Source organism: Trachurus japonicus, chromosome 2 (assembly GCF_045865225.1).
Source record: "Trachurus japonicus isolate A0001 chromosome 2, Traja_1.0".
Taxonomy (NCBI): Eukaryota; Metazoa; Chordata; class Actinopteri; order Carangiformes; family Carangidae; genus Trachurus; species Trachurus japonicus.
Window position 1 is genome coordinate 318,522 of NC_140908.1, and position 11,669 is coordinate 330,190.

At 50.4% G+C, this 11,669-nt stretch overlaps 1 protein-coding gene across 2 annotated transcripts; it reads left to right on the forward strand.

The window, feature by feature from the left end:
- The first annotated feature begins 352 nt into the window (after positions 1 to 352).
- Positions 353 to 11,192, forward strand: zdbf2 (zinc finger, DBF-type containing 2). Of its 2 annotated transcripts, XM_085794336.1 has the most exons (11): positions 353 to 470; positions 936 to 1,028; positions 1,143 to 1,174; positions 1,855 to 1,885; positions 3,407 to 3,506; positions 3,723 to 3,880; positions 3,957 to 4,380; positions 4,469 to 4,576; positions 4,655 to 4,980; positions 9,779 to 9,950; positions 10,021 to 11,192. In XM_085794336.1, the coding sequence occupies exons 3-11, from the start codon at positions 1,156 to 1,158 to the stop codon at positions 10,759 to 10,761; spliced, it is 2,079 nt and encodes a 692-aa protein (XP_085650462.1). In that variant the 5' UTR covers positions 353 to 470; positions 936 to 1,028; positions 1,143 to 1,155; the 3' UTR covers positions 10,762 to 11,192. The 2 variants fall into 2 exon arrangements, with proteins under 2 accessions (XP_085650462.1, XP_085650469.1); XM_085794343.1 differs by lacking the exon at positions 1,143 to 1,174 and having other exon boundaries at positions 10,021 to 11,191.
- The last annotated feature ends 477 nt before the right edge of the window (positions 11,193 to 11,669 follow it).

The following is an 11,669-nucleotide window of genomic DNA, read 5'->3' on the forward strand; positions in this document are numbered from 1 at the left end:
CCGTAGAGCAGTGACGTTATTATAGTCTAAATGTGTATTTATGTATTTACGGACATTTACTACCGTATGTGTTCTATTATACAATAATTGTTTTATTCCATTGTTCTTTTTAAAGGCCTTGTACAATCTGGCAGAGGGACAGTGGATGAAAACTTGTGTTTTTTATACAATGTTTATTAATGTGCATTGTCCCTTTTCAAATAAACTAAACTCTGTGTGGCTGCAGTACCCATAGATAGGGTTATTTCAGTAAATAGTATATGTATATACATGGTGCAGTTCCGGCCGCGGCCTGTGGTGGCAGCACCACGGCCTGTGGTGGCAGCACCGCTCCGCTCCGCTTCCGGTGCTGCAGCAGAAGAACCGTAGAAGAAGAGTCAGACCGGAAGCTAAACACGGCGGCGGAGCGCAGCGCGAGCGGAAGAAGCTTCAATCTGCTAAAGTAAACAACAACAAACAGCCAGCTGCAGGTAAACAACAACTAACCAGCTGCAGGTAAACAAAGCCACCGGTATCGATCAGTGATCAGTCGCTTCCGGTCCGCGCGGCCAGTGACAGCATGCTAATGCTAGCTGCTAGCCTGCTGCTAACGTCGCTGCCACGTCACCAGCAGCGTCACCATGGTTACGGCTAGTTAGACCGGTTTAACCCGGAGTTAACCCGGGTTTTACGAGCAGCTGGTTAGTTAGCAGCGTTAGTTAGCCCGGGTCAGAGCAGCAGCCAATCAGAGCGCAGGAGGAGCCGCGCTGTGATTGGTCAGAGCAGCGTCATAAACAAACAACTTTATTTATTGACTCGGGTCAGAGTTTAAAAGTTTAACGGACTTTAACGTCGTCATGACGTCACAGATGTTTCAGTTCAACCAATCAGCAGCTACGATCATCACGTCACAGTGTAACAGAGTGTGTGTGGTGTGTGTGTGTGTGTGTCGTCAGGCTCATGGAGTCTCCACCTGGATCTCTCACCTGGTTGCTGTTGGTTACAGCATGGAGCGCTCTGATTGGACAGACACTTCACTGATGCTCCAGGTGAGACGACGTGTTAAATCACTAGTATTGATCACTGTGATAGTTACCATGGTGATGACACTGTGATGGTTACCATGGTGATAACAGGTGTGTGTGTGTGTGTGTGTGTTGCAGGTGTCCCGTCAGGATGTCAGACTCCGATGAAGGTTGAACTCTGAACACACAACACAACACACACACATAGACACACACACACACAGCAGACACCAGAGGTGTATAGTAACTAAGTAGATGTACTTCGTTACACTACTTCAGTAGTTTTTTTGAGGATTTGTACTTTACTGGAGTTCTTTTTTTAATGAGGGTATATTAACTAACGGTCACAGACAGACAGACGCTGCTTTATGTTCTCAGACTGATTCACTCACTCTACATGTTTGTTTGATCATTCCATCTATTCACCTGAAAGTGAAATAAAACAACACACAAGCAAAACAAGTGGTTGTTTTGCTTCTTTTTATGCTAAATACTTTGTACTTGTACTTGTACTTTTGATACTTGAGTATATTTTTTCACAAGATACTTAAGTACATTTAATGTGAGCTACTTTAAGACTTTTACTCAAGTGATTTTCTTATGGGTGACTTAAACTTTTACCAAAGTCGTTTTCAGTTATGGTATTTCTACTTTTACTTCTACTTCTACTCTGACAGACACACAACACACACACACACACACACACACACGGCTCTGAGGCGTGGGAACCAGCAGACGTGGTTTTGGGGGGAAACCAGCAGCAGGTGGCTCTGATCCGTTTGTTTCCTTCACATGTTCATGTCACTCACTCACTCTCTCTCTGTGTGTGTGTGTGTGTGTGTGTGTGCAGCAGATGACCAGGAGGCGGCGTTGACCAGCAGGTGAGTCGACGCTGTGTTTCATCATGAATCGTATTCACTATATTATATTATATATTATATTATTTATTTCCCTCTAACGGGGTGTTCCCACCAAACGCGATGACGCTTCATCGCGCGTCGAGATTACATGTAAAGTCAATGCAAACACGCGATTAGACTCGTCATCGCGCTGGGCGATGCGATGGACGCGATAGCGCGGCACGATGGACGCGTTGGCCGCGAAAAATCGCTTGGCGCGATGACGCTTCATCGCACGAGTTGAAATAATTGAACTTTTGCGATCGTCACCGACATGCTGACGTACGGACGTACTGGTGTTCCCTTGGCAGTTTAGTCAGAGCGAGTCTATTTACAATATTAGAAGTTATCGGGTTTAGTTTAGTTTATTATTCAGATCCCCATTAGCTGCAGCAAAGCCACAGCTCTTCACTGTTGCTTTTCCACTGCTGTTACAAACGTTTCTGGTTTGGAGATTCGGACCTGAAAGCCCGTTATCACTGCTGTTTTCAACCAGCGGGCGCTGTGAGCCGACCGCCCCGTCCCAAAGCACTCAACAGGCGGTCAGTCACACAGTAGTGTCACGGAGCTGTCTCCTCCGCTGCAGCCAGAGACCCGCACCGCTGTTCCTCTCCCATCTACGGGACAGGAACAGTGCAGCGACGGTGGTTATGGTCGACGAGAGAATGAAATAGTGGAAGAAATGTTGTTGTTTGGGCGGGCTCGTCACGTGACGCGATGCCGCCAAAGACGGTTTATAAACCAAGACCTTTCATGACGAGTCAGCTTCCTGTATGCATGTCACGTGGGCTTCTGCACGGCCACGCCCCTTTAGAGAGACCAGAGGCAGTTTGGAGTGTATTGATTCCTATGGGACAATTTAATGTGAACACCGATTATGATCGGGCCTTTCTCCCCACGGTCACTGAAGCAAATTTTGGACTCATTTTTCACAAGCCACATCTCTTCTGAACAGTTTGACACCAAAATGGTAATTTTCAGACGGAGAGATCCGGAGAAAATCCACTTTGTTCAAGACCTGTCTCTGTCTCTACGACACACTCTCGCGAGATTTGGCACAGATCTCCTAGGCAACGTCAAACAAACGGCCGCGAAATCCCGTGAAAATGATTTAAATTATTTTTGGCATGCTAAATATTACTGTTAGTAGTGTAAATATTTAATGTTATCATAAGAAAATATAAATATCTCACTTTCATCTACCTAAAAATTGTATAAATCCACACACACGTTCACAGACGAGGTGGGGTGACGGTTGGCCACGCCCATTTAGAGAGACAGGAAGTGTATACCATTTCATATCATTGGAGCAGCCGCTCATGGAGTATCTTTCCATTTATTGAATATCTTTGATGCCGCGACGAGGCGTTTTTTGCATATTGGACTAGCGTCAAAACTGGAGCGTCTAGCGCGACGCGATTACATCGCGTTTGGTGGGAACACGCTGTAATGATCTCTAAACACTTATGACTGACGACTGGCTGGTGATTGGTTGGTTGACAGGATGTGGGCGGAGCCTGAGCCCGGCCCGTCCAGGCGTGCGGCGCCCAGCGGACAGGGTTACTGTGGTTACTGCAGAGTCCTGTACGGCAACCTGGACCAGGTAGGCTCCTGATTGGCTGCTGCTGGTTGGCTGCTGCCGATTGGCTGCTCCTGATTGGCTGCTGCTGATTGGCTGCTGCTGTTTGGCTGCTGCCGATTGGCTGCTCCTGATTGTCTGCTGCTGGTTGGCTGCTGCCGATTGGCTGCTCCTAATTGGCTGCTGCTGGTTGGCTGATAGGAGAACCGTCCAATCAGAGCCTGTCTCTCTGTGTCTCAGCACCTGTCCAGCCGCCGACACCTCGACGCCGTCCGCTCGTCCTCCAGAGGCTCCGGCGCCGCGGCGACGCCGTCCGGCGGCCGGAGCCGACTGACGCTGCTGGAGCGCTTCCTGCAGGACGTGCTGCTGCACCACCCGCACCGTTACCACGACAACAGGTACGTCCTGCTGCACCGTTACCACGACAACAGGCACTCAGCCGCCGCCGCGTCCTCACCATCTCTATCTCCTCAGGCCGTCGCACGCCGACCTCCCGGCGGTCTCCGCCCCGCCGCCGCCGAGGGCCGAGCTGGACGAGCTGCGTTGCTCTGACGACAGCCGGTCGCTAGGCACCAGAGAACACCCGCCCAGCTCAGAGCGCTCGGCCAATCAGCAGCCAGACGACGACCACGACGGGCTCAGCCAATCAGGAGAGGGCGGCGGCGTCCAGGAGAGGCTGTCTGCACCAATCAGAGAGCAGGAGGACAGAGCGACTCCGCCCACAGAGACACCACACGCCCAGGCCACGCCCCCTCACCACCAGGCCACGCCCCCTCACCACCAGGCCACGCCTCCCGTCCACAGGAAAGCTCACAGGAAAACCAACCGGAGGAAAACCAGCGACTCGTCTGGATCCTCCCGTCGCCGCGGAGACGCCATGGACCGGACCATCGAGGAGGTTTGGCTCCGCCCCCTCGGCGTCCTGTCCGTCGTCCTCTGGCTCCGCCCCCTGACCCTTCACAGCTGTTTGTGTCTGTGTCGCCCAGGTGATCCAGACGCGTTGCTACGACGTCGCCGACGACACGGAGAGCTTCCACTTCAGCCTCCCCGTCACCATGGAGACGCAGAGCGAGGAGTGGGACTCGCCCGTGCAGGTACGTGGTGTTCTCCGTGAGGCGCCGGCGCTGCATGAAGCGGCGTCGGCGGTGACTTCCTGTCTGTTTCCTCCGCAGGTCGTTCTGCAGCGACCCATCATGGCGCCCGGCGGCGGCGGTGAGCGGAGCCTCGATCCGCTGACCGGCGCCCAGGTGCGGCTGGACGACCAACAGCTGTACTCGCACCGGCTCCACGCCACGCTGCTCGGCGGCGAGCGCAGAGAAGGGGGCGTGGCCACGTTGGCCAACGCCGACGACGACGAGGATGACGATCTCCCAGAATCCTTCAGGGGAAAGAGCCGCGAGCAGCTGGAGCGCGAAGACGAGGAGAAGGTGGAGGAGCTGGTGAGGCAGTTCAGACGGGAACGCTTCGTCTGCTACTTCGACTCCGAGTCACTCGCCAGGTGACACACACACACACACACTGAGACACACACACACATAAAAAAAGGACATTAATTTTTATTGTCTTTAATCGATAGAACAGCTGAGAGAGAGACAGGAAGTGGGGAGATGGGGGGGGGGGGATTCGCACCGCGGCGTGGAGCGGTGCAGGCATAGACATATGTCTATGGGTGCAGGTCTCTGACTGCAGCGGGGACTATCATGGATCCGCTCCGTGACACTGAGACTGACCGCCGGTGAGCGCTGTGGGACAGGACCGGGGCTCAGACAGCACCGCTGACAGCGGTGATACGAGAAAGACTGTCGTGCCGTGTAAAAAAAGTTCAGTCATTGATGTTGGCTTAATTTTGACAAGACAAGGCTCCAAATGTTTTTTTTTTCTTCCTGCGACCAATCGGCCAATGAAATTTTGGTCGGCTAATGATTTTTTGGTCGACCGATGCTTGGTCGACTATTTGGGGGCAGCCCTAATATATATATATATATATATATATACACACACACACACACACACGTATATATATAACTGTATTGGGGTCTGGGGCACTCCCCCAGAAAACATTTTTGATTTTTAACACATAAATTAGGCATTCTGGTACTCTGAGGAGAAAATAAAGGGAAAAGACAACATTGCTTCAGATGAAATAAAAAGCAGATTTAGTACTGACTGAGGTTCCTTTCATTGTAATGACAAGAATGGCTCAAGTGAACTTGTCTAGTGTGGAACTGTGGCTGGAGAAAAAAAACAGAACTCATTTGTTAAATCTTTTGGCCTGCAGCCTTTCAAATACCTGTTTCCTCTGCTTCACCATGGAGCTCTTTCAGCTCTTTCAGCCCTATTCTCATCTCTATCAGATATTAAAGACCGGGTAAACCAAGAATAAATATGTGTTTTAAGTTTATAATACCACAGGAAAATATATTATTAACCACTCTGTCAAATTTGGAGGACTAAAAAAAAAAATTCTGCATCAAAGTTGTCAATAAATGAGCAGTTTTCTCTGGTTCCGGACGGTGGGGGCGTGTCGCGATATGGTCGTGCTGCAGGCAAAGAAACCACGCCCCATGGCAGGAGAGCTGGACTTCACTGACCGTCTCTGATACGCAACCTAAACGTGACCTCAAACACACTCCACCACACACCCCAGTCCTCAGCACTGACACAGCTGATAAACCTTCAGGAAATATTTCTTACCTTCACTCTTGGTGTCTAAACAGTCCCAGCAGCAGCAGTCATCCAGCTGCAACAGGTTATAATCCACCATGCTGCTCTGTTTACATCTCGTTACCCCGGTCAGCGTGTTTCAGCCATTTGCATTGTGTGAAAAAATAAATAAAGTTTTTGTAAGCTTTAGCTTCAAGTGTCCTGACAGGAGAAGCAGTAGCAGAGACAGTGAATTATCTCTGGACCTGGTACCGAGTCCAGACCCGGTCCAGACCGCCCGGCGCCGTGACACCGCGTCCGAGCTGAGCAGCAGCCGTGTCCCGGTGGGAGGAGACTGGGGGACACAACACGGTGGAGGATCAGAAACAGACCGGGGTAAACAACACGGTGGAGCCAGGAGGCTACGGCTGCTACCGCGGCTAAAAACTTTTTTTTCTCTTTCACACAATGCAAACGGAGGAAACGGGCAGACCGCGAGTAACGATCAAAACGGGAATAATATTGATCGGTGGATTATTAACTGGATGACTGATGCTGCTGCTGCCTGTTTTAGACACCAGAGTGAAGGTAAGAAATGGTTTGATCAGCTGTGTGTCCGCTCGGACGTGTGGTGGACTGAGACCATGGCGGAGTTTTTTTTTTTTTTTTAACGGTGTTTTCTGTCCGTGATTGTACAGTATAGAGCTCCGGGAGCTGACGTCACGCAGCCCCGAAACTGACAGCGACGCCATTTTGGCAGGAATCTGAAGATTTTCGTAGAGTAGATAACAGGGGAGAGCCAGGTGCGGAACGAGAGTAACAAAGCGATTTTCTCCGAGCCCATACAAGTCTTACATGTATAACTTTGTCAGCATGTAGTATGACCCAACAGAACTGCAAAACATATTGAGGATACGTCTACTTTGACCGAGTTACGTTCAAGAACCAGCCGTTTTCAGTGACAGAAAAAATTCACTCCGGCGTAATTTTTTTCGATCGATCAGCTGTGTTTACCGTTTCAGGTGTCATAGTTATGATGGTTAGACCATAGACTGTGGGTTAGACGGATAAATTAGTCCTCAAACACACCCTAAAGCTTGACATGTCAGGGTTTTTCAGTATAGAAGCAACTAGGTTTAAGTGTCGGGAGTCACTGTGGGGAGTAACAGCTGTCATTTCATCCCTCTGCACACTGACATTGAGCCTGCCTGTCACTCTGTCGGTACCGCGGTCACACTGTGTGTGTTACAGGATTAATTAAAACACACAATGTAACGTAAACAATGTGACTGTATATGTAGATAGTGCGGGAGGAGGGCAGACGTGGATCGGTGGACCAGGAGAACAGCTGCATAACATTTTGGCAGTAAAATGGAAGATTTTAAGCTGTCTGTTCACATTATCTCACTTTAATTCCAACACATTGGACTTAATATATATAAAAACTAAATAGATTAAATATTACTGACCCTTATAATGCCCCGGGGTGCTTTTCAAAAGTATCTCCGGCCGCCGGCGGACGTTCCAGACCTGCAGTACCCGGACACAGCTAAGTTAGGCTACCTGATCAACTTTGCATCGCGCTGCTCTAAAAGCATACAAAAGCCTGGAGGGTTACACATGGACGCAGTCTGGCTTTGTGGTGAACGTCCAGCTGTGGAATCTACCAGCAAAAACCTGCTGTATCCTCACTAGAGGGGTAAGTGTCGTATCATCCCAGTTAATGCAGTGTAGCATGGCTAACGTTAGCTCGTAGCTGTCCGGGGTGCTATGGGGTGCCGGCCGGGAGCTCTCCCCGGTGCTGATCAGCCCGCGGCGGATGCGGCGGATGCGGCGGATGCGGCGGTGCGCTGCGACCGGCTCTGGGTCAGCTTGGAAAGGCTGGAGGCGAAGGAGACTCACATCTTGTATGTGTTTGCCTCTTTCTTTTCTTTTTGTCACCGTCTTTCCTGCTTGTGTCATTTTGTGGAGCACAAAGAGCATAAAGCCGGCTTTTGTATGCTTGTAGAGTAGTTGATCAGGTAGCTGTGTCCGGATACTGCAGGTCTAGGACGTCCTGTTCGGCGAAAATATTTTTGAAAAGCACCCCGGGGGCATTATAAGGGTCGGTAATATTTAATCCATTTAGTTTTTTTTATATTAAGTCCAATGTGTTGGAATTAAAGTGAGATCATGTGAACTCAGACGGCTTCGGCGCTTACAGTCAATGCTTCAGAGCTGGTCAGTTTCCTGCCAAAATGGCCGCTCGAACGCTGGAGGTCACGTGGGGTCCGGAGCTCTATGGCTGGTCTCCCGTGTGTCTGGTTGTTTGGGGGGAGAGGAGGCTGTTTGGTCGGACAGTGTGTTAATGAGGGAGACTCTGGTCAAAAGACGGTGTTGTAGCTGCTGCTGCTGCTGCTGTGTGTGTGTGTGTGTCTGTGTGTGTAACGTTGTGAGGGGTGTGTGACCGGGGGAGTCAGCCTCTCTCCCCGCGGTAACTGCTGTTTATCACGGTGTGAATACCTTAACATTAGCACTGTAAACTCGTTATATGAAGGAACACGACAGTAGTGGTCTCCCCTGTGTGTGAACATGAGCTACGTTTAGTTAGCTGGCTGTTTCAAGTGTTTCAGCTAGACTGAAGAGCAAGTGGGACGGAAAACCTCTGAAGTCAGTTGGCTGAATGTATTTATATGTAGAGCAGAGCAGGGGGCGGGTTTATGTAAGTATGACCGCTTTACGTAAAGCGGTCATCGATTTAAGCCCGCCCATTCTAAACCTGCACACAGAACAGTCTCTGAGGCATAGCTCCTCAAGGAAATGATGAATGGGAAAAATATTTTTTACATGTGTTGAGGGACACATTTAAGGCCTAATTAATATGATAAGAAGAAAAATACTGAATTTGGTTTACCCGGTCTTTAAATATGAAAGGCTTCTCAGTCAATGTTCAACTCCGTCTGAGAAAACATCCGGGACTGAAGAAGAAATGTTCGGGGCAAGAGTGGACTTGGGGTCGTGGGTTGGGGCTGCGTGACATGTCCTGTCTGAAGGGAGGGGGTCAGACTCTGCTTCAGCAGTCACATGTTGGTGTTGGTTCCCTCCCCAGTGGCGGCAGCACGACACTCCACCACCATGCTGCTTATAACCCTCATCTACCGTAGAACTGAGACTTTACATCTTCACTGTCGTCCCATCAACAGATATAATACAATATTTACAAACATGTGAGATACTGTATGATTTATTTAACTAGAAACAGGTTTAAACTAATATTAATATACAGTATAATATATATAATATTATATAATAACTCACAGTATAACAGTATAATATATATAATATTATATAATAACTAGAAACTGGTTAAAACTCATAAACATTAATATTATCTGAAGGTTTGGAGGAAAAGTGTTTGTTTCTTCAATAAATTTAAAGTCATTTCTATTTAATTCATGAACATTTTAGTTTTTATGTTAAAAACAAACTTATAAACTAAAATAAACCTTATAAAATAAAAGTAAAAGGTAAAAAAAAAAAAAACGTAATTTCCAAAACTTCCTTAAAACGGAAAAAACTGAATTTGGGAAAAACTGGAAGTGTTTTTCTATCTGAGCGATGTGTGACATCACAGCTTTACTCCGGCGTCCCTCTGATGATGTCATCGCTGACAGGTACGGGAGGCGAAGCCACAGGAAGAAGAGGCGTGGCGCCGACCAGGGGGAGGAGCCTCACGCCACCGTCCTGCCGCTGCTGGACCACGACGACCACGAGTCTGCGTATGAGAGGAGGAGGAGGAGGAGGAGGAGGGGGGGGCGGGGCTTCAGGATGGCGTCCAGGTGTCAGGTGAGTCAGGAGGGGGCGGGGCTTCAGCACGCCGTCCAGGACGAGCGTCTCACCGCTTCTCTGTCCTCAGGTGGTGAAGGTCAGCCACGCCACGCAGACCGTCCGCTTGGTCGTCCCGTCCGTCCGCCAGGCCGCTCCCGAGGCCACGCCCCCTGGCGCCGCCGCTGCAGCCAATCAGAGCACGGCGGAGCAGACGCCGAAGACACAGCCGTGGCGACGCCTCCCTGCGTCCTACTGTGACATCATCACGCCGCTGCAGCCGCGCACGTCTCTGGTCTACCTGCTCTGCTCGCCGTCAGGCCCCGCCCCCTCGCCGTCAGGCCACGCCCCCTCGCCGGCCGCTGGCGCCGCCTCCCGACGCTCCAGGAAGAAGCGGCGCCCTCTGGACCTGCAGGGGTTAAAGGTCAAATACAAACGACTTCCTGTCCGGTTCTACGACCCCGGCGCCAACCGCATTCTGAAGGCGCCGCCCAGAGGCCACGCCCCCTCGCCGCCGCCGCCCTGCGTCCGCCAGCTCTTCCGCAGTCTGAGTCCAGACCTGAACAGCCACCGGGCGCCGGGGGAGAGGCCTAAGGACGCCGCCAGGGGGCGTGGCCAGCGGGGGCGAGGGGCGAGGAGGGAGAGGACACGCCCCCTCGCCACCAGGAAGAGAACCAGAGCTCAGGCCACGCCCCCTCAGGCCACGCCGCCGCCCAGGAGAGAAGGGCTGCGGCGCCACGCCCCCGCTGGCCCCGCCCCCACGCCGCCTCACGCCGCCGGCGTCCGACGAGGGAGGGGCCGCAGGGGGCGTGGCCGGACCAATAACATGTAGCAGTTTATAAACCGGGCTGGTGACGTCATTTTCCGTTTGTGTGACGACGAACTAACGATTATTGATTATTGATCAACTGATCGATGATATTTTAATTAAACGTAGGGTCTGGAGTTTTGTTCGTTGCAGTTTGTAAACTCAGCCCCTCCTCTTGGGCTAAGATGTATAGCCTCCTGACCCAGAGTGAAGCGCTGGAGCCCTCCGGTGTTATGTTGTTATGAGGGTTTGAAATTAACTTTTTGACCTACTAGCCAAGTGGCTAGTAGGTCAAAAAAGTTACTCGCCAGACAGATTTTTTACTAGCCAAAACCAAGAAGTTGCTTCACTATTGTATTTCGACGTCACTAGTTATAGCAGTCATAGTAGTACCATATAACAGTCATCATGTTCTTCTCAATCAATTGTGCTCTGTAGACGATCAACTTTTCTGGAATAACAGTAGTTTATGTGTGGCGGCCTGCCACAGGCTCTCACAGAAAAAAAAAAAATATATATATATATATGTATTTTTTTTTGATGACTTTCTTTAATGGAAGCAATTTCACAGGTAGCAACATGACAGTACAACGTGACGAAGACTTCCATTCTTCCGTTTTTTCCCCCAGTTTTTTATCCCTCCCACAATCCCACCCCACTCAAAGAAGACCAGTATAATAATAATTTTTAAACAGCGCTTCACCAACTCTCATCTCTGCCAGTCAGTCCACCTGCCGTCTCTCTCGCACGCACGCACACACACACACACGCACGCGAGTGCGCGCGCACACAGACACGGGCGCATGGACAGTTGGCACTTTGCCGCTAGTAAATGCGCTCTATCGCGCTGATTGTACAGTGTTCAAATACCACCCCCCCCGCCCCCCGTCCGTCCGTCGGATAGTCCGACCACCGACTCCGGCGTGCTAACA